Genomic DNA, 27,664 nt, shown 5'->3' with positions numbered 1-27,664 from the left:
TACTGGAAAACTTATGAATATGTTTGGAAAATTCAAGTATGTGGATCTTTTTTTTTTTTTGGCTGTCCTGGGGGGCTTGCAGGATCTTAGTTCTCTTACCAGAGATTGAATCAGGGCCTCAGTAAAGAAAACATCAAGTCTTAACCACTGGACTGCCACGGAATTCCCTGGATCTATTTTCTTTTCAATGCCAAATTTTATGAAATTTAAGTACAGGTCCAATAGTTCCAATTAAAATTAAGCAACTGAATTAAGTATATAAGTGTAAAATACATACTGCATTTGCAAGACTTACTATAAAAAATAATGTGAACTATCTCAATTTTATATTGATTATACATTGAAGCTATATTTTTTATATATTGGGTAAAACAATTTTATTAAACTAATTTCATCTACTTCTTTTTATTTATTTAATGTGGTTACTAGAAAAATTTAAATTACCTATATACCTAGTATTATGTCTATATTGGTCAACTAATCAAAACATAAATTTAATGACGTTTCCACTTAAAGGTTTTAGGTAGGTGGGAGGAAACACAAATATCAAACTAGTATTTTTTTAAAGATAGATGTGTAACATGCTGAAGCTGGATTGGAGTTTGGGATCAAGAGTGGATGACATATTGGATAAAACAGGAATTTATTCCAGGAAAGTGAGGCTATTGGTTTGGTCTAGAATGGAGGTTGTGGAGATGAAACCCACACATATAAGAGGCACTAGGTAAAACTGACAGTGTTACAAATCTATTTAATCAGTTTCTTTTCTGGTTCACTCAAAACAGTGATTACAAGCTAAACTAATCACATTCTATAATTTAATGAAAACAGTAATTAAAATGTACTTAGTCAAATTCTATAATCAAAACGTTGATTACAAATTTAATCCAATTCTTCAACAATTTTATTAAAATCACAAATCTAGCAGATTCCCATATGCTTCAAAGACTCCCCCTTCAAAAACCCCAAACAAAACCCACACAAAATACATGAGCTAGCACGATGATTACAGAATTCATTGCAACGTTTCTATTTAAGCTGGTCACAAAGGTAGCACAGATACGACGAACGAAAAGTAGCTGCTCACTGAACAACCAATTTGCGTTGAGCAATGAACCGATTGTCTCATTCATGGTAATCTAGATTAGAAAAGGAGACTGGCCAGGCCCACCTGGCAGAGGGCAAGTCCGGGGCTCGGGGGCGGAATCGGGCTCAGGAAAGGATGGCTGTAATTGGCCAGAATTCCCATGCCAGTCATGGGCCACAAGGGCTTCCCTTGTAGCTCAGTCAGTAGTCAGCCTGCAGTGCAGGAGTCTTGGGTTCGACCCCTGGGTCAGGAAGATCCCCAGCAGAAGGAAATGGCAACCCAGTCCAGTACTCTTGCCTGGAGAATCCCAGGAACAGAGGAGCCTGGCGGAGTTGGACACTCCTGAGCGACTTTTCACTTCACTTCACCTCACACGTCAGTCAGCGGCCAGGCCCCGAAGCCGAGCCTCATTCGCCCTAAGGTGGGCGGGGCGGATACGCCCTCCACCTGTTTACCCCCGCTCCTGGGCGGCTTCGGGTTCCACAGCCTCAGGCCCCCGAAGAGGTAGGGCCGCGAGTCTTCCGAACCCTCCTTTACAGTCGGGAAACCCAAACCACGGGAGGAGCGCTCCCAGCGGGCAGGCCCTCCCGCGGCGAAAGTTTCCGGGGCAGGGGGCGGGGCTGCCGGAAGTCGCCGGTGGCCGTCTGCTGTTCGTTGTTTGAGCGGCTGACGGGAAGGAGAAGCCGACGCTCCGGCGGCGCTGCGCGGCTGCAGTGGCGACCGGAGCCCGAGCCGCCGCCAGTCTCCGTACGAGCGATAAGCCGGGAGTACCGGCTGTGGCGAGGCGGGGCCCGACGCCCGCTCCCCTTCTCATTTCACCATGTCGCGGGGCTCTATTGAGATTCCCCTTCGGGACACTGACGAGGTAAGTGTCGAGCATGGGGGAGGGAGGGGGCCGTGAACTTGGACGATCTCCCCCTCCCCCTTTCTCTCGGCTTCGCTTCCCGAGTAAGAGCACTCTCTCTCCCGGGTCGAACTCCCCTACCGAAGCTCCGACCACTTCCTTCCCCAGCCGCGGCACCCTCCCAGGCTGGGAACATCAGGTCCCCGAAACCTTGAGGCCACCCCGAGAAGGAGTTCTTGAAAGTTCCCCTCCAACCTGTTCGTATTTGACAGTACTCTGCTCTTCCTCATTCAGAGGCGCGGGAGTGTGAGTGTGTTTGATCAAACGTGAGGCACCTCACAGACCACAGAGGCGGACACTGATGTCACTCTGTTCTCTCTGCTGCTCAAACCAAGTATCTCTCCCCGGGAATATGTAGGATGTCGCCCTTCCTCCCTTAGAAACTCGACTGTCGCTGCGCAAGGCTCTCTCAGCGAAATAGAGACCCCAAGCCGCTGCTGTGTGCTGATAGAGTTGCCCCCTCTCCCTTCCTGTCTCCTCTTACGGATGGCCAGTAGCTTGTCTGAATAAAGCTCTCAGAATAAAGCTCTCCGAATTGTTGCCTTATTGGCTATCTCATATTCCTATTTGTTCGATTGAGGTACAATATTGAGATGTGTTTCACTTACCATAACATACAGTGGTTTTTAGTACTATCACAAAGCAGTGTAACCACCACCACGGTCTAATTCTAGGAAATTTTTCTACTGTTATTTTCGTGCCACAGTCAGGAGTGTATGTGACACAAATGCTGCCTCCATGATGAATGTGTGCAGTGGCAACTCAAGATTGCCTTGCTTCTAGAATTGTTGCTGCTGCTGCTGCTAAGTCACTTCAGTCGTGTCCGACTCTGTGCGACCCCATAGACGGAAGCCCACCAGGCTCCCCCGTCCCTGGGATTCTCCAGGCAAGAACACTGGAGTGGGTTGCCATTTCCTTCTCCAATGTGTGAAAGTGGAAAGTGAAAAGTGAAAGTGAAGTCGCTCAGTCGTGTCCGACCCTTAGCGACCCCACGGACTGCAGCCTACCAGGCTCCTCCATCCATGGGATTTCTAGAATTGTGCTTCTTGTCAAACCAATGGCATCAGAGTCTCTGGGGTACTTATCTACACTTTACCTGCATTATGCATTAAGCAGAGTTTCATTTCATTTTTTTCAAAGCTTTTTATAGTTCTAGTGATTTGAAGACAGCTAGCAGGATTTGTTTGCTATGCTTTTACTTTACTATTCCATATAATGTATTTGGCATATGCTTCTTAAACATTTCTTAACATATACTTGTTTAGCATTACAGAAAGTGAACACAAATCCTATGTATTAAAAAAAAACAACATTCTATGTCTAACCAGACTGATGAATCTCTGGGAAAAGAGCAGTCAGAGAAGAAACATGAATTTCAAAAAGAAAAACAGGGACTTCCCTTGCACCCCATGTAGGGTTAAGACCTTGCATTTCCACTGCAGAGGACACAAGTTCAGTCCCTGGTTGGGATATAAGATCCCCACATGCTGTGGTGGTGTGGCCAAAAAAAAAAGAAAAATAAGAGTTAAAACCTACATTTTGTATTTTAGGTCATTGAACTTGATTTTGATCAGTTACCGGAGGGAGATGAAGTTATCAGTATTCTGAAACAGGAACACACACAACTGCACATATGGATTGCTTTGGCGGTGAGTATTCATGTAACAAATACTTTTTATATGTCGACTGGAAAAAAATATGTGGTTTCTGTTTTTGGATACAGAAATAGCCAGCTTGGGTGAATGATAGTACCATGTATGTGGAATTTAATTGTATTATAGTCCAGTTTCCTAAGTGCTCTGCTGGCCTCTGGTAAATTAGAATATGTTGGTAAAAGCAAAATTCACTTAAGCCAAATAGTACTCAATATTGAACATTTGATTATTTAGTGGTTATTCAGTGAGGACTGGCTTATGATTTGTAGATAAACTGAGGAAAAACAAGGTGCCACAATGTAAACAGTCTGACACCCTCTACCCTCCTCAGTATGATTATGTTTATGCATATTATGTTTATGTTTCTGCATGATTATGTTTCTTTTTTGTGAGAACATTATAGGAAATTATTATAATAATGAAATATAGTGAATACTTTAATCATTATTCCTAATCAGGTTTGCCACAGGTCACTTTTCATGTAAGGATATAAACAAGGCATCTAATGTTATCTTGAATAGTCAGAGAAATAGATCTGGAATTAGGTTTGTGTCCAGTGCTCAAGCCTAACTCTTGAGTTTCTTAAGCATGGATTTACAGAGAGGTACTATCAGTGACAAGCAGTGCCTTCCTGACTTGAAGTGCTAAGTTTTCTCAGTCTTTGGAGAACAGGCCATTAATGCTTGTCACTCATTTTTTTTAAGCCAGAAGGGAACTTAAGTTTTTCTTTAGTACGAATGCCTCCTTTCACAGCACTTATATGAAAATTGGAGTCTTGCAGGGTTAGCATGACACCTGTAGTAAGATAAATTCATGAACCATTGTGGGCTACAGGTTGTTAAAACAAGAAAGAATGTAGGCTTTGGGATTAGAAAGGCCTTTGTTCAAACTCCAACTCAGCTGCTAACTAATTCCGTGACCTTCAACAAATGATCTGAGCCTATTTCCTCATCTAAAATAGGGAGTTGTTAACACTGAATTAAAAGATAGTTGTACAGATTAGAGATAATGTCTGTGAAACTCCTGGCATTATTTGTGGCCCAAAGTAAGGGGCTAATGATGGATATCCTTTATATTATTAACAAATGAAACAAATATCCACAGAAGTTATTCAACAGGCCCAAAGTCATAGAAAATTTTTGGTGGATCTAAAACTAGAACCCAAGTTTTTGTTTGGAATTCTTTATACCTCTCACTATTTCTTTCTCTCTTTGGCTCTGATGTAGTTTGAAATCAATTATTGTTGAGTAACACAATGGAAACATTTGTGGTGATTTTAATTTTTTAAGCAACTTGATTAGGTATAATTCACTGTAGTAAACTGCAGACATGACTAAACTACTGAATATAACACAGACATTTGAGAAGTTTTAGCACATATATACACCTGTGAAATGATCACCATATTTAAAATAACATATATGTCCATCACCCCTGAAACTTTTCCCCCAACTCTCCTTTCCCCACCCTCCCATAGTGCCCAGGCACTTATTAATATTATTATGCATGATCAGGTAAATTAAGTCAGATTTCTTTGAATTTTTGAAAGAGGAAAAAAATGCTACACGAAAGCAAAATAGTGCCCAGGCAACCCCTGATCAGCTTTTTGTCAATGAAGATTAGTTTGAGATTTATCCACATAGTCACATATATCCAGTAGCTCCTTTTTTTTACTGCTGAGCAGTAGTCATTGTACAGATAGACCACGGATTGTCCATTCACCTTTTCATCAACAGTTTGGTTGTTTCCAGTTGGGGCCTATTACATATAAAACCTCTGTAAACATTTGTGTACAACTTTTTGTATGGACATACAGTAATTCTAACTTGATTATTTGCCTTATAGCTGGAATACTACAAGCAAGGGAAAACAGAAGAGTTTGTCAAGTTGTTGGAAGCAGCGCGTATAGATGGCAACTTGGATTATAGAGACCATGAAAAAGACCAGATGACTTGTTTGGATACATTGGCGGCCTATTATGTTCAACAGGCTCGTAAGGAAAAGAATAAGGACAACAAGAAGGATCTTATTACACAGGCAACCCTATTGTATACAATGGCAGATAAAATTATTATGTATGATCAGGTAAATTAAGTCAGATTTCTTTGAATTTATGAAAGAGGAAAAAATTGCCACATGAAAACAAAATGTGTGTAATAGGCAACAGAGTTTCTAAAAAAGTTTTTAAAAATATGGTTGATAAGAATAGTCAAAAAGAAGAAGGGTTTCTTATTAAAATAGAAATTTCTTATACTGTTGAATTAATATCGGCAGATTTAGCATAGAAATTTATAAACATGTTGAGTTGGTAATTCTAACATCCTCAGGTGAATTTCAAATGTATTTTAAGGAGTTTGAACTTTCTTTTTGTCATTTTTCCTGGTACAGACAACTTGCATTTTGGGATAATTTCTCAATTTGTAATTAAGAATTGCTTACTGATAGTTTAAACATGCTATAGTGATAGAGGAATTTGTGTGATGCTCAACTTCTCTCCTGTATGGTTTTAATTTCCATGTTTCACATTTGTCTTAAATCATGGTTAGTCCTGGGTAAAGTCAAGTGTAAAATGGTACGTTACTTTTTCAGAACCATTTGTTGGGAAGAGCCTGCTTCTGCCTTCTTGAAGGTGACAAAATGGATCAAGCTGATGCACAGTTTCATTTTGTACTCAACCAGTCTCCAAATAATATTCCAGCACTGCTTGGTAAGTCATTTTCAGCAACCATCTTAGGAATCTTTATTTTTCAGCATGTGCCTAAAATATATCTCTTTGTTGATAGCTCCTTAGTAACTGGGCTGGGCAGCAAAGTAGAAGAGCTTTCAGTTCAGTTCAGTTCAGTCGCTCAGTCGTGTCCGACTCTTTGCGACCCCATGAATCACAGCATGGCAGGCCTCCCTGTTCATCACCAACTCCTGGAGTTCACTCAAACTCACGTCCATCGAGTCGGTGATGCCATCCAGCTATCTCATTCTCTGTTGTCCCCTTCTCCCGCCCCCAATCCCTCCCAGCATCAGCGTCTTTTCCAGTGAGTCAGCTCTTCTCATGAGGTGGCCAAAGTATTGGAGTTTCAGCTTTAGCATCAGTCCTTCCAATGAACACTCAGGACTGATCTCCTTTAGAAAGAACTGTTTGGATCTCCTTGCAGTCCAAGGGACTCTCAAGAGTCTTCTCCAACACCACAGTTCAAAAGCATCAATTCTTCGGCGATCAGCTTTCTTCACAGTCCAACTCTCACATCCATACATGACCACGGGAAAAACCATAGCCTTGACTAGACAGACCTTTGTTGACAAAGTAATGTCTTTGCTTTTTAATATGCTATCTAGGTTGGTCATAACTTTGCTTCCAAGGAGTAAGCGTCTTTTAATTTCATGGCTGCAATCAGCATCTGCAGTGATTTTGGAGCCCCCCAAAATAAAGTCTGACACTGTTTCCACTGTTTCCATCTATTTCCCATGAAGTGATGGGTTTACCTTATTAAAAATAAAACCCTCGTGGGGTGGAGAGGAAATTTCCCTGGTGGTCCAATGGTTAAGAATCCACCTGCCAATGCAGGGAGCATGGGTTCAATCCCTGGTCCGGGAAGATTCCACATGCCATGGGGCAACTAAGCCCATGTACCTCAACTACTGAGCCTGGGTGCTTTAGAGCCTGTGCTCCACAACAAAAGAATCCACCACAATGAGACCACAACAAGAGAATCCACCACAATGAGAAGCCCATACACCATGTAAAGGAGCTTCCATTCACTGCAACTAGAGAGAGCCTGCATGCAGTAACAAAGACCCAGTGCAGCTAAAAATAAATAAAATTTTAAAAAACAAAAAATCTCTTGTAGGGAGTTCCCTGGTGGTCCATTGGTTGGGACTTCATGCTTTCATGGCCAAGGACCTGGGTTCGGGGCCACCCAGTGTGGCCAGAAAAACAACAACGGAAACAACTTATTGCAGTAGATCATCATTACTGTTGAAATGAACAGAAATAAAATGTATACCAGTTAAGCATAATTTGTAATCTACTTCTAGAGAATCAGTAAACAATCTATTTGGACAACTCTAAGCTAATTTTTGTTTTATAACATTTCACATAAATATAGGACTGTTCTATTTATAGACATAGATTAATACATCTTTATGGAAAGCAAGTTTAAATATGAAATCGTTTTTACTATTTTTGACTATTTTTTACTGGGAGATATATTTGATCCAGGTGAGTTAGCGGAGAGTATATACACTTGAGTTCTTTAATAAGTGCATGTTTTATTTTTAAAAATCATTGCAGGTAAAGCTTGCATTTCGTTCAACAAGAAGGATTACAGAGGCGCTCTTGCTTACTATAAGAAAGCCTTGCGGACTAACCCAGGTTGTCCAGGTAAGAGAAAAACTTCAAGTCTAAGCTGTATATGATCCAACTTAAAATATTGATATTTGATTCAAAGGCTGAGTAGAAGTAGTTCTTAATATATCTTTTTGTCCTGTACTTTTTTCTTTGCAAAATCACATTCATTTAGAAAATTTTGAAATTAAATGTCAAGTGTTTCCAGAAGGAGAGGGTGTCAGACTGTGTCAAATTCTGTTGTTAGGCCAAGTAAAATAGGGAGTGAAAGTTGCTCATGGATCTGGCAACGTACAAATCTTTAGTGACCTTGATAAAAGCAATTCTGTTGGAATGGTAGAGGTGAGAAACTCATCGGAGTGGAGTCCAGAGAGAAAAGGGAAGGAAAGAAATTGGAGGCAACAAGTCTAGAATCTAAGGAGCTTGACTTTCTAAGGAAAGTAGGAATGAAGTGACACTGGAAAGAGAAATGGAATCAAGAGAGGATTTTTTAGGATAGGAGAGTGTGTATGGGTGAGAATGATCTAGTTGAGAGGGAAATTCTGATGGTGCAGGAAAAAGAGGGAAGGGTTGCTGGTGCAGTGACCTTAGATGAGAAGGGGAGCATCTAATGAGCACTGGAGAGGTTGGCCTTTGATAAGAACACGGTTGATTTTTGGCATGGCTTTGAAATTGGGAAACATTTATAAGCTTAGTTCTGCAGATGTGCATGTAGCCAGTCACTTTATTTAAGGCTATAATGAAGCTCTCTGTTTAAAAAATTGATCTTTAAAAATTAGATCTTGAAGGTACAGTATAGCCAGACATATTGAAAGACAAGAAAAATAACATTTTTCTGACCTCCAGTGAAGCCAAGATTGTGATACACCCAAAGATTTTATAGTGTGATTATATTAAGGTTAATTCTGGGATTTTGCAACTTATAAATAGTGTTTAAGCATTTAAAAAAATTTAAGTCCCAAGAATGCCCTAGTTTGACAGACTAAATAACTTGATTTTATTTTTGTAGCGGAAGTTCGTTTAGGAATGGGCCATTGCTTTGTGAAACTTAACAAACTGGAGAAGGCTCGTCTGGCATTCAGCAGAGCCCTGGAACTCAATTCCAAGTGTGTGGGAGCATTGGTGGGCCTGGCTGTTCTAGAACTCAATAATAAAGAGGTGTGTGATTGAAAAAACTGTTTAGCTTCTGACCGTTTTGTCAGGTGGATAGTATTAAATTATATGTTGAATTATATCTCAACAGAGCTATTAAAAAATGCAATCTTTTGGAGTCTTTTCTATTATTTGCCTTGGGAATTAGCAGTAAATTGTTTAGGACAGTGATATCAGGTATATTTATTACGTTCACCCAATTTCAAATGGCAGGAAATGCTTTCCAGTGGCAGTGTTTCTGCCATAAAGTCTGTTAAGAAAGCTAAATTCTGAAAGTTTAACTCACTGTTTGAATTTATTTCTATTATTTTTCCTTTAATTTTTATAGTTTTTAAAGATGACTTTCCATTTGCGTTATTACAAAGTCTTGGCCATATTCTTCATGTTGTACACTACATCCTGAACCTTTCTTACACCTTGATAGTTTATGCCACCCACTTCCCAACCCCTGTATTGTCCCTCCCCTCCCCAACTGGTAACCAGTAGTTTGTTCTCTATATCTGTGAGTATGCTTCTTTTTTGTTATATTCACTAGTTGTTATATATTTTTTAGATTCATACAGCATTTATCTTCCTGTGACTTATTTCACTTAATGTAATGCCTTCCAAGTCCATCCATGTTGTTACAAATGGCAGAATTTCATTCTTTTTTATACCTGTGTTGTATTCCATTGCATGTATGTGTGTGTGTATCACATCTTTATCCATTCATCTGTTGATGAACACTTAGGGTATATATCTTAGCAATTATAAATAATGGTGCTATGAATTTTGAGGTAGTGTTTCCAATTAATATCTTTGTTTTTTCAGCTGTATACCCAGGAGTGGAATTGTTGGGTCATGTGGTAGTTCTATTTTTAGTTTTTTGAGAAACCTTCATACTGTTTTCTGTAGTGGCTGTGCCAATTTATAATCCCACCATCACTGTTTGAAATTTCTTATTGCTGGTGAGAAAATTAAAATGAACTATATTTTGGTATCTGAACTTAGATTTGTATAATCTTATTTCTTCAGGCTAGAAAGGAAACTTTGAAAAAGTGCTATTTAAGTAATGTTTCACTCATCCCTGCCATCACTGTGTTTCTTTTAGGCTGATTCCATCAAAAATGGTGTCCAGCTTCTTTCCAGAGCCTATACTATTGATCCTAGCAACCCTATGGTATTAAACCATTTAGCAAATCACTTTTTCTTCAAAAAGGTAGGAGAAATCATTTATTAAAGTTGTTTAATTTTAAATCCTTATCTCTGCTTTTCTGCACTGCAGTTGAAACTTTATAACTTATTTAAATCAAGAGAGGTTTTTCAAGTTAGAGTTTGTATTAGTATCTAGGTATGTCTGTTCATTCAATCATTTAATAATTATTGACCCTGTATACCATACCCAATGTTGCGATGGAGGTGTGAAGTTCAGTAAGACAGTTTTTGCACTCAAGGAGTTCAGGTTCATAGAAAACCCAGACATGTGAACAAATATAAATGTAAAAACAAAGGTCTCTACCCTGCTGTGGTAGAGAAATGAAAGAGGAAATGATTAAGTGGTTAAGAAAAGTGTTCACCACCAAGAAGGAAAACACTCTTGAGCTACGTTTTTAGAAGACGATCACTTGGTAGCTGAAAGAAGAGAGGCACAGCTCTATGAAATAGTCTTAGTTTTTTGCTTGTTTATTTTTGTATGTTGATCATGATGTCATTTTTAAAGTTGCCACTAATTCTGTAGAGCAGTGGCATTCTAGATTTCTCAAATACTAGGAAAGTTTTTATATAGTTGGTAAGCATGAGTTTAATAAATCATTTTGCAACTAGGTACTAAATTATACCAAGAACTTTAATTAAATAGCAATTTAAGTAAAAGTTCACAAAACTACATCGATCCTTATTAGTAATAGATGCTATGTGCTGTTATTGTTGCTATTGGTATGCAGTTCTATCCTTACTAAATGCCAAGTACTGTGAAAAGTGCATGCCATGAATTTATGTAATATTCAAAACAATCCTGTGAGATAGGTAATATTTTCTTAATTTTGTGGATGAATCATGGAAGCGGAGTTAATACCCTGAAGGTACACAGCTGTTACCCATGATGCTTTACTCTCCCTAGCTATAGAAGCATACTCCCCGTTCATAGTGAATTATTAATTAAGCTTTATGCTATAGCTGTTACAGTACTAAAAGGCAACTACTTAAGGAGAAGATGGAAATGTATTTTAAAAGTAAATGAAGTGTTATTGTTTTAAGATAAAACAGTAACACAAGTTAGATTGGTCTTTATTGGGGAAAAAAACAACAAAAAACAGAAGACTGATGATTCTAAATATTTGAGTGCATATCTAGTAGTCAGTGCTTACAAATGTTAGGACAGCTTCCTTGATCCAAATGAGAATAACGCATTTTTAATTTTCAGTGCTAGTCACCCTTCCACTGCTGAAGATAGAGACTTGCTTCTACTGAGCACAATTAGTATATTCAGAACCTTAAAGATTACCTAGGTGAAATATGTAAATCAAGGGAGTCTATTTGAATGTTACTGAACACCTGATCGATGATCAGTACTGTGCCAGGTGTCATGAGGTCCTCTTGCACTGAATATATGTCTGTAAGGTTTACAGAGCATATTTACATATGTTTTCTCAGTTTGTCATTAAAACAGTTCTAGAAGGTACACAGGCTATTTCCATACCGTCATTCCAGTGAACAAGATATAAATTTAGCTAAAGGCTATGTCATGTAATTAAAAGTGTGAAGTTTGAATCACTTAGTTCAGATTCTGGCATCACCATTATATATAGTTCCTTGGCTTTGGGCCAATATACTGATTTCCTAAACCTTAATTGCCTCACTTGTAAAATAGTAGTAATACCTACTTTATAGGATTTGAGTGGTGGTAGTTGGGGTTGTTAAATGTAATATCCATATTACATACTTACCTAATGGGAAATAGTCCTTGTTAAAAGCTAAAATCCCATTATTATTTATAATATAAAAAAGTCAGAAATTTTACATCAGACCAGATTTCTGATCAGATGAATAAAACACATTCCTATTAAAACTGAAAAGTTGTTTCTACCCGTGATGTATGAACTCTGAGACCCTTGGCAAATTAATCAAAAGGAAAGTCAAATCTAGCAGAAAGGTCATGACCCATACATTCAAATAGAGTTGAATGCAGGTCCAGGCGTTGGTACTTAACACCTTCATGTGACAGAACATATCCTTGGAGTGGGGAAGAAAGTAAACTGAGATTCTAGCTTTTCACTTTGGATAACAAACTTTACTTAAGTTTCTGTTTTCCCATCAATAAAATGGTAATAATGACATACTTTGCAGGGAAGGTTGATTAAGCTTAGAACTAATATAAGTATACCTAGCAGAGTACTTTGGGTATAGTGAAAGTGTGGTCACTTAGTCGTGTCTGATTTTTTGCAACCCTATAGACTGTATCTCACCAGTCTCCTCTGTCCATGGAATTCTCTAGGCAAGGATACTGGAGTAGATTGCCATTTCCTTCTCTGAGGGATCTTCCCGATCCAGGGATCAAACCTGGGTCTCCCACATTGCAAGCAGATTACCATTTTAGCCACAAGAGAAACCCTTGGATATAATAGTTCTTATTAAATCATAACTGCTCCCATTACTGTTGATAAGGGACTTAACTTCTCTTGGGTTTTCTCATCACAAAAATAGGCCTGATGCTTCAAAGGATTATTGTGGAGATTAAATGAAGTAATAGACATACTGAGCAAATGTTAAGTACTATACAAATGTTAGTTCCCATCTTCCCTAAGTTTATCAGCAAGGGGAATAAGGAGAGTGATTTGTAAATATGGGTACAGTGCTGTTATTGTTAATTCAGTTAACAAATTTTTAAAGTAAAATTTGAGGAACCTTATGACTGAGACCAGTAGAGTTGTTGGAGCTTACCCATTGATTTTTGGGTCTTCCTTGTTCAGGATTACAGTAAAGTCCAGCACTTGGCTCTCCACGCATTCCATAATACAGAAGTGGAGGCCATGCAAGCAGAAAGTTGCTATCAGTTGGCTAGATCATTCCATGTCCAGGTAAGTTAATTTTACACCCTGGAGTATCTAATTCTTTAATGGTTTTCCAAATCTTTTAAAAACTTTGGTATATATTGTTGGTCTTGTTTTATTTTCATTTTTTAGGAAGATTATGACCAAGCTTTCCAATACTACTATCAGGCCACACAGTTTGCCTCATCCTCTTTTGTGCTGCCTTTTTTTGGTTTGGGACAAATGTACATTTATCGAGGTGACAAAGAGAATGCATCTCAGTGCTTTGAGAAAGTTTTGAAAGCTTATCCTAATAATTATGAAACTATGAAAATTCTTGGCTCTCTATATGCTGCCTCAGAAGACCAAGAAAAAAGAGATATTGCCAAGGTACGTTTTTAAAAGTCTTAGTTATTTTCTGGTAGCTATCCCTAGATGCTCATTTCTTGTTATTGCTTATAGAAATATGTTGGATTCTGTTTTGATAGCTGAGTTTGTTCCAGTTGAAATAACAACTGACATTAAACAGGGTAGAGTAGCTACCACGTTTTCCTTTCATAGCCTAGAGTTGGAATGCCTTAGCTTAATGATCTCTTTTTATCCCAGGGCCATTTGAAAAAGGTCACAGAACAGTATCCCGATGATGTTGAAGCTTGGATTGAGTTGGCACAGATCCTAGAACAGACTGATATACAGGTATTTGATCACATTTTTCATCTATCTAATGTGTTTTTGGTAAGCCTAGTATAGTGTTTCTCTTTTTCACTTACACCTTATTCCGTCCACCATGAAAATATAGGGTGCACTGTCAGCTTATGGAACAGCAACACGCATCCTTCAGGAGAAAGTGCAGGCCGATGTCCCCCCAGAGATTCTGAATAACGTGGGCGCCCTTCATTTCAGACTTGGAAATCTGGGTGAGGCAAAGGTAGGAACGAAGGACTAGATCCTTCTTTTGAACTATCAAGTTCAGCGCACACTTTTTTCGATGTATCAACCAAGTCTTTTCACGATGTAATTTTCTTTTCTTTCTCCTAGAAATACTTTTTGGCATCTTTGGATCGTGCAAAGGCAGAAGCTGAGCATGATGAACATTATTATAACGCCATTTCTGTTACAACGTCATACAATTTAGCCAGGCTGTATGAGGCGATGTGTGAATTCCATGAAGCTGAAAAACTATATAAAAACATCTTACGGGAACATCCTAATTATGTTGACTGTAAGAATTTTAAACTTTATTTTTTATGTATTAAGTTCTCACAGCAGCAGCAAAAATTTAGCCTGGAAAAAATCTTTCTTGGAACTAATAATAAACAGTTTTCGGGAATTTCCTGGTGGTCCAGTGGTTAGGATTTCTTGCTTCCCCTGGAGATTAATTCCCTGTTCGGGGAACTAAGATCCTTTAAGCCACACAGTGCAGAAAAAAAAAAAAAAAAACTATTGAAAAAACAAAACCAACTGTTCAAAAGGTTATACCTTTTCTTCAAATCAAATTTATGGCCTTAAAAAAGAAAAATGCAGCTTCACTTAAATTTATCCTGGAAACAGAAGGAAACAACTGAAAACCAGTGGGACCATATTTTTATAGACTAGTCCATCTTCAGTGGTCAGCTGCCTTTACTAGGCTTTTAACAATTCCTTGACATATTTGGTTGTGGGTTTATCTTTATGGTGGGTTCTGTTTTGATTTACAGTGTTTTTAATAGTCATAAAGGACAGTGCCTTTCCTAAAAATGTCCTACCTTGAGTTTTTGCAACCTGAACAGTATGAAATTTGGAAAGTTTCTTACTAAAAATCATTTATATGCTGCACTTCCCTTAAAAGTACCTAAAGCTATGATGTGTTGACTCTGGTCAAATCAAGGGCTAGTAACTTGGCCCCTGTCATACTGTCACGAATAAAAAAGTGATTTAAAATAAATAAGATTTTAGTTGAATTCCAGGCTTAATTTGAACTGAGTTGATAGGCAGTTGTAAACCATTGTTGGTTTCTTGAGAGAGTGACATTTTCTGGAAAAGATAACAATTTGACATTGTGGCTCTCCCTGGTAGCTCAGATGGTAAAGAATATGCCTGCAATGCTGGAGTCCTGGGTTAAAGTCCCTGGGTCAGGAAGACCCCCTGGAGAAGGAAAAGCAATCCACCCCAGTATTCTTGCCAGAAGAATCCCATGGACAGAGGAGCCTGGCTAGCTACAGTCTGTGGGGTCGCAAAGAGTTGGATACAATTGAGCAACTAACACTTTCACTTTTAAAATTATTTAAGGGAAAGAGACACAGATAAAGCCCAGGTTTTCTAACTAATAATCCCTTAGTAGTCTGTGTTTTCACTGTTGTGTGATATGCTAAGCACAGTGCTGTATATCAAAGAGAAACTGGAAACAAAACTATGCCAAGCTTTTAAAATAACTTAGCTTGAGATAATGACTTGGTCCAGCGTGCCAGCTTGGGGAATGGAGTAGAAGAGAGAATCTAACATTTCAAACAGGAAGATTTGATGGTGTTGAAGTTGCACTTTAACCTATTAGATATTTGATTAGCTATATCGATGCTTGATATTTTTTCACCTGTGATGTGTTAATGAAAAGCAATTATTTTAAAAGTACAACTTTAAAATTATGATCCTACTTTATAGCTAATATTTTAAACATAAAAACTTGTGTATTTTCAGGCTATCTGCGCCTAGGAGCAATGGCTAGAGATAAAGGAAACTTTTATGAGGCTTCAGATTGGTTTAAGGAAGCTCTTCAGATTAATCAGGTTGGTAATAATAACTCTTGGGTTTGAAAAAATAATTACTTCACCATTTTCCTTCAGTAAATCAGTTTTTTCTTTTAATGGCTGTCTAGGTTGGCATCCCCCCTGCCTTTTTTTTTTTTTTTTCATTTACTTTTTAAAGATACTAAAGGGCTTCCCTGAGAGCTTAGTTGGTAAAGAATCAGCCTGCAATGCAGGAAATCCTGGTTCGATTCCTGGGTTGGGAAGATCCGCTGGAGAAGGGATAGGCTACCCACTCCAGTATTCTTGGGTTTCCCTTGTGGCTCAGCTGGTAAAGAATCCGCCTGCAATGAGGGAGACCTGGGTTCGATCCCTGGGATGGGAAGATCCCCTGGAGAAGGGAAAGGCTATCCACTCCAGTATTCTGGCCTGGAGAATTCCACAGACTGTATAGTCCATGGGGTTGCAGAGTCAGATACAACTGAGCAACTTTCACTTCACTTCAAAGGGTGTAGAGTCATCTAGATGTTTGGATTGTGGCCCACAATGAGAATTAGATTTCACGTCACAGCCTAGTACACACACACGTGTATACAAACAGCTGAGATCAAAGTTTTACAAATCAGTATGATTTGTAAAGTCATATTGCCCTAGGCAGTACATTGATATTTTTACTGTATTCCATTTAATTGCATTTCTTATGCTGATAACTAAACACTAAATTGATTGTACAAGTCATTAATCCATCTCAGCTCTCAGTTTGAAAAACACTGTTGTAAATGTAGCCTATAAACCTCTCCAGGAATCAGCTGTTGTGGAAAGATGGTTGGTCTCCGAATTCAAATTACAGATTTTGCTTCTTTTTATATGTGTGTTTTTAGGACCATCCAGATGCTTGGTCTTTGATTGGTAATCTTCATTTAGCAAAACAAGAATGGGGTCCAGGACAGAAGAAATTCGAGAGGATATTAAAACAACCAGCTACTCAGAGTGACACTTATTCTATGCTGGCCCTTGGCAATGTCTGGCTTCAAACTTTGCATCAGCCCACCCGAGATAGAGAAAAGGTAATCTCTTTTCATTTCTTTAAAACAAAGTTGATTCTTACTTGATTCTTATTTGAATATTTTTAATAATCTTTTTATAGGAAAAGCGTCATCAAGATCGTGCTCTGGCTATCTACAAACAAGTACTCAGAAATGATGCAAAGAATCTATATGCTGCTAATGGCATAGGTAATTATAAGATTTGGATATCCGTAATTGTGAAATAAATGCTTTTGGAGGGATGTTTGTAGATCAGATTTCTCTCTAGTTGTTTTTCTGGCTACAAATAGGAAGTTCTAATTCTGTGAACCTTTTTATAACTTTAGGAGCTGTTTTGGCCCACAAAGGATATTTCCGTGAAGCTCGTGATGTATTTGCCCAAGTAAGAGAAGCAACAGCAGATATCAGTGATGTGTGGTTGAACCTAGCACACATCTACGTGGAACAAAAGCAATATATCAGCGCTGTTCAGATGGTAATATTTTATTTTTAAAAATATTTTTATTTTGTGGTCATTGTTGAGCAGTTGTTTTCTTAACCATTCTGGCCTTTTAACCTATGTTTCAGTTCAGTTCACTCAGTTGTGTCCGACTCTTCGCGACCCCATGAATCACAGCATGCCAGGCCTCCCTGTCCATCACCAACTCCCAGAGTTCACTCAAACTCATGTCCATCGAGTCAGTGATGCCATCCATCCATCTCATTCTCTGTCGTCCCCATCTCCTCCCGCCCCCAGTCCCTCCCAGCATCAGAGTCTTTTCCAGTGAGTCAACTCGTCTCATGAGGTGGCCAAAGTACTGGAGTTTCAGTTTTAGCATCAGTCCTTCCAATGAACACCCAGGATTGATCTCCTTGGCTTATAATTTTATAAGGTTAAGACCAGTCTTTGATGTCCAGACAAAGATGTGAGTCCTGGTTCCACCATTAATTGCATGTCTTGGGCATGTCTCTATAAGACAGAAATACTTGTACCTTAATCTCATAGAATTTTATGAGGATCCAAAATGAAAAATACTTGGCACTAATTTGCCTAGCATAGCAGTAAGTGCCAGAAGATAGTGGGATTTAATATTCATTTGGGCTTCCCTAGTGGCTCAGCCGGAGAAGACAATGGCAACCCACTCCAGTACTCTTGCCTGGAAAATCCCATGGATGGAGGAGCCTGGTAGGCTGCAGTCCATGGGGTCGCGAAGAGTTGGACACGACTGAGCGACTTCACTTTCACTTTTCACTTTCATGCATTGGAGAAGGGAATGGCAACCCACTCCAGTGTTCTTGCTTGGAGAATCCCAGGGACGAGGGAGCCTGGTGGGCTGCCGTCTGTGGGGTCTAACAGAGTGGGACACGACTGAAGTGACTTAGCAGCAGTGGCTCAGCTGGTAAAGAATCCGCCTGCAATGCAGGAGACCTGGGTTCGATCCGTGGGCTGGGAAGATCCCCTGGAGAAAGTAACAGCTACCCACTCCAGTATTCTGGCCTGGAGAATTCCACGGACTATATAGTACATGGGGTCGCAAAGAGTCAGGCACAATTGAGCAATTATTCATTTGCTCATTTTATCCTCTTCCTTCTCAGATGAGAGAACTACATTTCAGAAAGGTTAAAAGACATTTAAAAAGAAAAAACTCCCTCCATGGGGATAAGTTTTCATAGCTAGAGATTTTTGTTATGCTTTTCATATTTGTTAGTTACTTGAAGTAAAAGAGTCATGCCCAGCATCTTTAGCATAGTGAGCATCTTTAGCATACCTAGTGAAAAAGGAAAAATGCTCTTACTGAAATTCTTATGGCCAGAAAAAAACAAATTTCTGACCAAAGATAGAAGACATGAGCAGTCAAGGCTCTGGGAAGTAGTTAACCATTTTTTTCTAAAAAGGATGAGTATTATTATTATTGGAAAGGTAACTAGTCACGAGGACTTACAGAACCCTGATTGCATATGGTAGTCTCAGAGGTTGTATTTTTGGAGGTCAGCCTTCTTGGTCTCCAAATCAATTGCTTGGAATAGTCAGGGAAAAGCCATCTAACTGTCTTCACTGAGAAGAACTTGCCTATGACACTCCTGACATTGCATGGTCAGAGACTGACATGTTCATGGCAAAATTAATACCAGTATTGCTGTATTAGTTTTACTAAGAGATTAACGATCAGAACTGTGAGGCTTCTCATGTTGACTGCCAGTAGGTTCCACCAGAAAAAGAAAGGTGGTAGAGCACCATAGGAGCCAGGTGTATGACTTCTCATAAATCATCAGTAAGTCTTTTCTAGATTGTATTGCTAAAGATACAAACCTTCCATCTGTTTCACCTTTCAGTGTTGGTCCAGATTTCAAATGGAAAGACTATTTCGAGTATGTAATTTTTCTTATCAGGTTTTTATGTTGTGAAAATACATGCTGGTGAATGTCAAAAATCAGTCTCAATTTAGTCTTTGAAATTAACCATCCAGAAGATAAAATACCTTTTCACATAGCTTTAAAATAGCTTGAAATTTTGTTATAAAATAATAGTATCGTGTAATTGTTGTTGTGCTTTAATTAACTTTTTCTCTTTTTGTAGTATGAAAACTGCCTCAGAAAATTTTATAAGCACCAGAACACAGAAGTTGTGCTGTATTTGGCCCGGGCCCTCTTCAAGTGTGGCAAGTTACAGGAATGCAAACAAACGCTGCTGAAGGTAAAAAAAGAGAACTCAATTCTGTGCTGGTTTGTATTTTTTACTCTGTTTTACACATGCTTACATGCCTAATACTCTTAACTAAAATTCTTTTCATGTCTTTATAACGTGAAAAATTTGCTTTGTTTTTATTCATAGGCTAGACACGTGGCACCCAGTGATACAGTTCTTATGTTTAATGTGGCCTTGGTCCTACAAAGATTAGCTACCTCTGTCCTAAAAGATGAAAAGAGTAATCTGAAGGAAGTACTTAATGCTGTGAAGGAACTGGAGCTTGCACACAGGTAAGATTTTATACCTGTTTTCCAAACAACCTTTGAAATTGTTTGTTTCTTTAAGCCCATATGTCTCAAAGGAGAATCATTCTGGCAACTTTTAAACCAAAGCAGACAGCTGCCACTAATTGACGTCAAACCATAGCCAGGATCCTGCTAGAATTGGATCCTATAGTCCGACCCCTATAACTGGCTAGCTTTACAGGCTTGCCCTAGACTTTTTTATTAATCTGAGAGTAATATGACCCAGCATTTTACACTCTAGAAACTTTTAGACTCCACTTATGTTCGTTTTACCTGTTATACCAGTGTCTTCTTTGAGACATTAGTTTTCCTTGAGCTAAGATTAAGGCCTTTCCTCTTAAATAACTGAATAAGTTTATTTGGCTCAACTCAATTTATGTAACTATAGTATTTAGTTGGTAACTCAGTGTGTGTTAAAGTTAAAACCTGACATCTCTTCAGGTTTTATCCAACCTTATTTGAGTTCTTGTTTTAAGTACTTCTTGTCTTGCCTAGTAAATTATATGTGCTTTCATGGCTTAAGCCTCCTAACCTCCATGCTGACGTATTTAGTAAATTTGATGTTTAGTAAATATTAATTGCTGGAATTGATTTTTGGTTGTTTGTGAATTTACTAATAATGTTAAATACAACTATCTTCATGAACTTGCTAGTATTGTGTGGTATGTTGTTGAGAGTTCTTTTTTAAGTGAGTTGTATATGTGTTTTTCCTATTAAGATGACAGCAGTTTGTGAATACTCTTAAGTATTAAGTGTTCATTAATTTCAGTCAGTATGTAAGCCTTTTCTGAAACTTTTTTTGAAAACAGATTAAAAATCTAAAGGGTCTGTTTCATTAATTTTTTTTTACATATTTTATTTTCTCATTCCATTTAGATATTTCAGTTACTTGAGTAAAGTGGGAGATAAAATGAGATTTGATTTGGCCCTCGCTGCTACAGAAGCCAGGTAATGTTACTATTTATGGAAGGTGACTTTGGGTGAGGTAGTGATATTCATATGGGCTGGAAGAGTGACACAGTAGTGAGGGATTCTGACCTTCTAGGCGTCAGTCTTTCACACTCCTCTCTGGGATGGTCCACCCTGGGCCAAGGCTTTTTCTTGAGGGTTCTTTCAGGGAATATGCCAAAGTTAATTTAGTTCAAGTCCTTAAGTTATATGGGAAAGACTTTTCTATTTCACTAACATCAGCTATGTAGTCAGAATCAAGACACGATTCTTGATTCTGAGTTACATGTGAAGATATTATTGGGAATCTTTTTATCTGTGCTTTGGGAAGACAGTTATAATTTGGAACCTTAAAATAGTTGACAGTTTTGGCTTATGAGAAATTAAGTTAATTTTGCTAATTAAGACTTCTTATAGGTGTCACCTAATGATCCTGCTTCAAACTTTTAAATATGTGTAAATAATGTAAATTCTCTGAGTTTTTAAGTAAAAAGTAAACTAGCTACATTCATATTTCTCGAAATTGGGAACGTTCTAGGCAGTGCTCTGACTTGCTGAGCCAGGCACAATACCACGTGGCCCGGGCACGCAAACAAGACGAAGAAGAAAGGGAGTTGCGGGCCAAACAAGAACAAGAGAAAGAACTGCTAAGGCAGAAACTTCTCAAAGAACAGGTATTTCTTGTGTTTGCGGTGATACTAGAATTAAAGGTGTGCATACATACACTTTGTATGTTAGAAAAAGTTCTTTTGATGATAGCCGTGATTTTATGGTCATAAGAACATTTTGATGAGATTTTTCCCTACCCTTTTTTCCTCATAGGAAGAGAAACGTCTCAGAGAAAAAGAAGAGCAAAAGAAGCTTTTGGAACAGCGGGCCCAGTATGTAGAAAAGACCAAAAATATTCTTATGTTCACTGGAGAGACTGAGGCAACGAAAGAGAAGAAAAGAGGAGGAGGCGGTGGACGGGTAAGATGTGGCTCCAGCTGGGGGTGAAGTTAATTGATGAGATCCACTCGGTATTTAGTCGGGCTTTGGCTTCCTCCTTTGCTAAAGGATAGTCTTCAACACAGAGAATGCTTTAAATGGTATTTAGTATTTAGAAATGCACTTCAGTGTTAGTTTTAGTATAGTTTATCTTGTAGCAGCCTTGCAGTGGATGATCTTTGCTATGAGAAACATTCATCCCAATTAGCAGTTTTAAAGTATGGGCCTCACCACGCACCTCTTCCATGTGACCCAGAGGACTGATGGCATGAGACCTATTTCATACAGCCATATTCCACCAGCCAGGAAAGCACTGACTGTGGTCTCATTTGGATTTCAGCGGTCCAAGAAGGGAGGAGAGTTCGATGAATTTGTCAATGATGACACCGATGAGGACCTGCCTGTCTCCAAAAAGAAGAAGCGAAGGAAGGGCAGTGGTAGTGAGCAAGAAGGCGAGGAAGAGGAGGGCGGCGAGAGAAAGAAGAAGAAGAGGAGAAGGCAGTGTCATGGGATAACCTTTTAAATCTCCTCATGAAAGTGGGAAAACACCTTTCACCTTCTGAATCCTAGATTTAGAATTTGGGAACACCTGCTAACCTCTTGATTCACCCAGACAGAAACCTTTCATTCTCCTGCTTCCTCCTTTAATCCTTAAATGGACCCCAATTACCAAACACTACAGATTTCTTTCTGAGAGCTCTGAGCCAGTCGTAATTGCCTTTCTTATGTCTATAAAATTGCAACACTTAATTGGAAAACCTATGCAATTTAGAATGAGAAAAGTTAGTGGGTCCGTGCCAACTGTGCATCTTAATAACCTTACAAAAACCCCAAAACTCAGTTTCTCTCTGTAAAATGGTGAGAGTTGTGGCTCACTTCAAGTTTTACAGAATGTGTAAAATGTGAATTTAGCTGAAAGAAGGGCTTTTAATCCTCACATGCCATCCACTGGTAGGATAAGTGGTGCCTTGTCCTCTCTTACCTGGAGGGGCCCTTGAACTCTCCCACTCCTCTCGTGGTGCTTCCCTGTCCAGGAACCTCCAGGCCTGTTCTTCCCAACCCGAGGCTGACTCTGCTTGTGGAATTCAGTCAGACACACTGACCTGTGGAATTGAAGCTGTGGCTGAATATTAGCAGACCTAGGATGAGTAGTTGGGAAGGAAGGAAGAGGAGGAGGAGGATGCTGAGTCTGGAGCCTGGATCTTTTCTCACATCCTCTGTCACTCACCAGGGCAAGAGCTGAGCTTATCTCACATTCATTAAGAGGGCTCAGCAGTGACTCACGTAGTCAGCAGACTTTGCATAAATCCATGCAGCAACTGTAAGTTGTGGCCTCTCCCCTGGAGGGGCACACAGTCTGGTTGCAGTCAGCACCCGTAGAGAAGGGTGTTGAGAATGACTCATACTATTTGGATGGTGAAGAAGTCTTGGGCTTTATAGGGATATGAATGAATCTTGACACACTTTCTTTTGGTATTCACTATAGACCTCCGAAGGGAGATGAAGGATCTGATGATGATGAAACAGAAAATGGCCCCAAACCAAAAAAGCGCCGTCCACCAAGAGCAGAGAAGAAGAAGGCTGTAAGTGTCCAACACGTTTTTCTGTCCCTGGTAGGCATAAAAGATGTCTGCTAGAATACATCCTTCTCCTACAGTGTCTTCTAGCACAGATGCTTGTTTTTGAAGTTTGTTGGTTGCTGTTTGATTGTATGTTGCAGTGCAAACCCAATTTAAAATGACATCCTAACGGAAGAGTCTTCACTAATCTATTAGGTGTGTTCTTTCTTTAGCCCAAGCCAGAACGTCTGCCTCCTTCAATGAAGGGAAAAATCAAATCCAAAGCCATAATATCATCAAGTGATGATTCATCTGATGAAGATAAACTGAAAATTGCTGATGAAGGGTAGGAATTTTTTGCTTGGTGTGTTCTCCTAATGAAAGATAACCGAGAGTGGTCACTGTGACAGAATGTCATCTCTAATTTCTTAGAATCTTAGAACTGGAAGACACCTTACTACACACCTCATTCTGATCTTGTCATTTTGTCTACCAAATATTTGTCCCTTACAGAAGGAAACCTATTTTGAAACCCTCTTTCTTCATGGATATTAGTTGAAATTTTCTATATGACATTCTCCTACACAAAATGTATCATTTTGCTACACTGCCATTGACTGGCTTAAAGTATTAGGAGTAGCTGGATTTTGGTCACAGGAAGAAAGGCGCTTTCTTGACCATTTCCTCCCTTGTCAAGCAGGTATGACTCAGCACTCCCTGCCTGTGGAGGGTTTATCCTGCACTCCTTTATTTTACAGCCCACTTGATCAAACAATATTCTGTTTTAATTGTCCTGAACTTGCCCCTGAAGCTCCACATTTGGATTCCTAGACTAGGACTCTTAATTCCATACTATGCCTTGTTCTTCTGATGGCCATCATTTCATTCATTCATCCAACAGATATTTGAACATCCATGTTATGAGATGGGTGCTAAGTGCTGGGGATGCAGAGGAGAAAGACATTGACCCCCGCCCAAAGGAATTTGTGCTTTAGAAACAGTAGAGAATGACAGATAAACCAAAACTACATTATACTGGGAAAAGTGTTATCACTTATATTTTCCATTTATTGCTTGCCAGGGACCGTATGTAATCTGGAGTTGAAATAGTAAGGGTAATTACTGAGATATATTCTGTAAAAGGCTGTTTAAGTCTTTTAGAAGAATAAAGAGTCCTAATCACCTGTACTTCAATTAAAAAAATAATAATAAAAACAATTTTTAAATAAAAGCGAGAGAGGGAGTCCTAGTTGGTTAGAGGTGAGGCAGCAGTGTGAGGTTAGCATGTTGAAGGGGCTAAAGGTCTGCGGCCAGGGGTGGGGATGGCTAGCCTGGTAGGGTAAAGCATCTGTGAAGATGTTCGGTTCCCGTTTTCTCTGAAGACACTGGTTGACACAGATTTGGATGGCTTTTCCATAAACCACTGGTCCTTGCCCACAGTGTTATCCTGGTCCATTGATTAGAGGCATGATGGTTAAACCCTCAGGAAGTGTTTCCTTCTTTAGCCAGATGGAACAGAGTGAATTAGATTCAAGGGGCCCACTGGTACTTGGTGTATGTACAGAATGAATATCCAGCATCCTCTTCTCCACGCTTCACGTCCTTTCAGAGTGACCTGAGTTACATGATGTGTGTCTAGGTTTCTTTCAGATGTAAGCACAAAGAGCCTCTCTTCAGTCTGCAGAGATGTTTTCATTGCTGGGAAGAGTAATCTGTTTCACCTCCATCACCCTTCTTAGACTGACCCTGTAGGATTTAATATTCCTTTATTGGAATATTTGTCATGAAAACCAAAACCAAGGAATATGCTAGAGGAGAAGCATGTCCCTTCTGGTGAGCGCAGTGCAGTGGGGGGTTGGGGGGCAGATAGCGCTGTCACAGTGGTTAAGGGAACGTTTGTTCCTGCAGGAAGCCAAGATTCCCTTGCTACCACCATCCCGAGTATTAGCACAAGTCCCTTTCCTTTAACATCTGATACGTAGAGGAGAAACTCAGGCAAAAGTAAACAAGCAAGCAGCAGAACCCCCTTAGCCCTGCTTCCATGCAGAGTAAGTCTAGTTGTGTCAGAGGACATCAGAGCAGAAGCAGATCCAATAGGAATGGTGACTTGGCTCCTTGGCCGACTCCTACACAGATGGGACAGGGGAGCCCCACTCAGCCAACCCTTGGGAGAGGGTTCATGTCCAGAGTCTCTGCAGCCAAGTGAGGTCCTAGGTTTTACCTCTGCTGCTATGGATTTGCTTATAAAGATAAATGTGTTCCTTCCTTACATAATTTTATGTGTGAAATTGAGAACTGCTTCATTCTGATGAAAGGTGCCTGGTATGACCAGTGAGTCATCCTTCACTGTTTTTATTCTGTCTTAGAGCTAACGTGCCTTATTTCTTTTTCCTACTTAATCCCCTTTTTATTATGAACAACATCTCATTTACAAAAAAAGTACACCAAAGGAATATCACAGTAAAAACACTGATCAGGTCCAGAATATTCTGCCCTTCTCTTTTAAAAGGGCGTCCCCTGATTGTCAAGTGTTGTTGGCCAGAGACCTGGCGTGTAACGAGCATTTCTCTTTGCCAGGCATCCCCGCAACAGCCACAGCAGCAGCGACTCAGATGAGGGCGAGCGGCGGAAGAAGGGTGCCTCCTCAGAGAGCGACTCGGACGAGAACCAGAACAAGTCTGGCAGCGAGGCCGGCAGCCCCCGGCGGTCCCGGAGACCCCGCTCCGATGAGGATTCGGACAGCGACCAGCCGGCCAGGAAGCGCAGGCCCTCAGGCTCCGAACAGTCAGACAATGAGTCCCTGCAGTCAGGGCGAAGCCGCTCCGCAGGCTCTGAGATGGACTCCCGGCCCGCGTCCCCGAGTGCCGAGTCGGACCACTACTCCGAAAGAGCATCTGACAATGAGGGCTCCGGCCCAGGTTCCGGAAATGAATCGGAACCCGAGGGATCCAACAACGAGGCCTCGGATAGGGGCTCGGAACGTGGTTCAGATGATAGCGACTAGGCTTTATTTCATGAATACACTTCATCTCTGCAGGAAATTTTTTTTTAACATATGAAAGCTGTGATAAAAACATTTCAGGTGTTTTGTCAGTGGTGAAATTTTTGCTAAGGTAATTTTTTTCCCTATCCATTTGTACATTACTATGACCGCAAGAGATGATTCCCGTGCTAGAGTCTAATATTTGAGTCTCTTGAGCAAAAGGTGACTATTCATTATGGTACAATTCCACCTATCATATGTGAAAACCCCAGAAAAATAAACCCACGTGCTGAAGCATTCCTACAGGGTTTTGACTGCCTGCAACAGTGGTGCACCTGTCGTCTTTGTATGTTAAGCAGCATACTGTTAGGATTTCTATTACAATCTTTTACCAAGTGGTGTGAGAAACTTGGTGTTATTGTCTTTTTCCATTTCAAGCTTAGATCAAGAATATTTTTATTTTCTGGAGAAAGAGGTATCTACTGTATAATTGCACCAAAGTACAAATGAAGGTTTTCTTCAATAGGGTAATAATGCAGCCATGTAGATAAAACCACACATATATCGTTTATTAGGCTGACTGAGATGTGGAAAAATGCTTTTCTGTTAGTAGAATGCAAAGACCTACCTAAGCCACATAATAAAATTCTTTTACCAATTTTATGTGTAAACTTTGTGTCATTTGGGGCCGGGGGTGGGGGCAGTACATTTGTATATGAAAATTTAGTATCAATAAAGTGCAAATATTTGGTAGAACATGAATTAAACTGAAGGCTGTTTACTCAAAAGTTTTGTAATTCTTTGTAGATTTCTAGAGTGTTTTTAAAGATGCAAGAAGCTATTTACAGGAACTTTCTTGGCAGGCCAGTGGTTAAGTCTCTGGGTTTCTCATGTAGTAGGGTGTGGGTTCAGTGTCTGGTTGGGGAACTAAGATCCTGCATGTAGTGTGGCTCAGCCAAAAAATTAAAAACAAAAAAACTATGGATGCCAAGACATGGAAGCAACCTGAGTGTCCATCAACAGATGAATGAATAAAGAAGATGTAGCAGGTATAATGACACCCCACTCCAGTACTCTTGCCTGGAGAATCCCGTGGATGGAGGAGCCTGGTGGGCTGCAGTCTATGGGGTCGCTAAGAGTCGGACACGATTGAGAAGCTTCACTTTCATGCATTGGAGAAGGAAATGGCAACCCACTCCAGTGTTCTTGCCTGGAGAATCCCAGGGACTGGGGAGCCTGATGGGCTGCTGTCTATGGGGTCACACAGAGTCGGACACGACTGAAGTGACTTAGCAGCAGCAGGT

The 27,664-nt window shown here is 39.7% G+C and overlaps 1 protein-coding gene across 1 annotated transcript; it reads left to right on the top strand.

Annotated features, from left to right (window-relative positions):
• Positions 1-1,708: 1,708 nt before the first annotated feature.
• CTR9 (CTR9 component of Paf1/RNA polymerase II complex) lies at positions 1,709-27,019 on the top strand. Its single transcript, XM_055423370.2, has 25 exons — positions 1,709-1,952; positions 3,542-3,640; positions 5,492-5,731; positions 6,236-6,353; positions 7,932-8,021; positions 8,995-9,143; positions 10,228-10,335; positions 13,085-13,192; positions 13,298-13,534; positions 13,751-13,840; positions 13,944-14,072; positions 14,183-14,366; positions 15,818-15,906; positions 16,746-16,931; positions 17,012-17,099; positions 17,237-17,385; positions 19,468-19,584; positions 19,723-19,868; positions 20,760-20,831; positions 21,370-21,505; positions 21,654-21,800; positions 22,159-22,316; positions 23,305-23,401; positions 23,611-23,723; positions 25,955-27,019. The coding sequence occupies exons 1-25, from the start codon at positions 1,908-1,910 to the stop codon at positions 26,379-26,381; spliced, it is 3,522 nt and encodes a 1,173-aa protein (XP_055279345.2). The 5' UTR covers positions 1,709-1,907; the 3' UTR covers positions 26,382-27,019.
• Positions 27,020-27,664: the final 645 nt, after the last annotated feature.

The sequence above is a fragment of the Moschus berezovskii genome, chromosome 14 (assembly GCF_049115385.1).
Source record: "Moschus berezovskii isolate FMDL1 chromosome 14, NW_MosBer_1.0, whole genome shotgun sequence".
NCBI lineage: Eukaryota > Metazoa > Chordata > Mammalia > Artiodactyla > Moschidae > Moschus > Moschus berezovskii.
The sequence above is the reverse complement of the archived record's forward strand: the minus strand, read 5'-3'. Positions and strand labels throughout refer to the sequence as shown.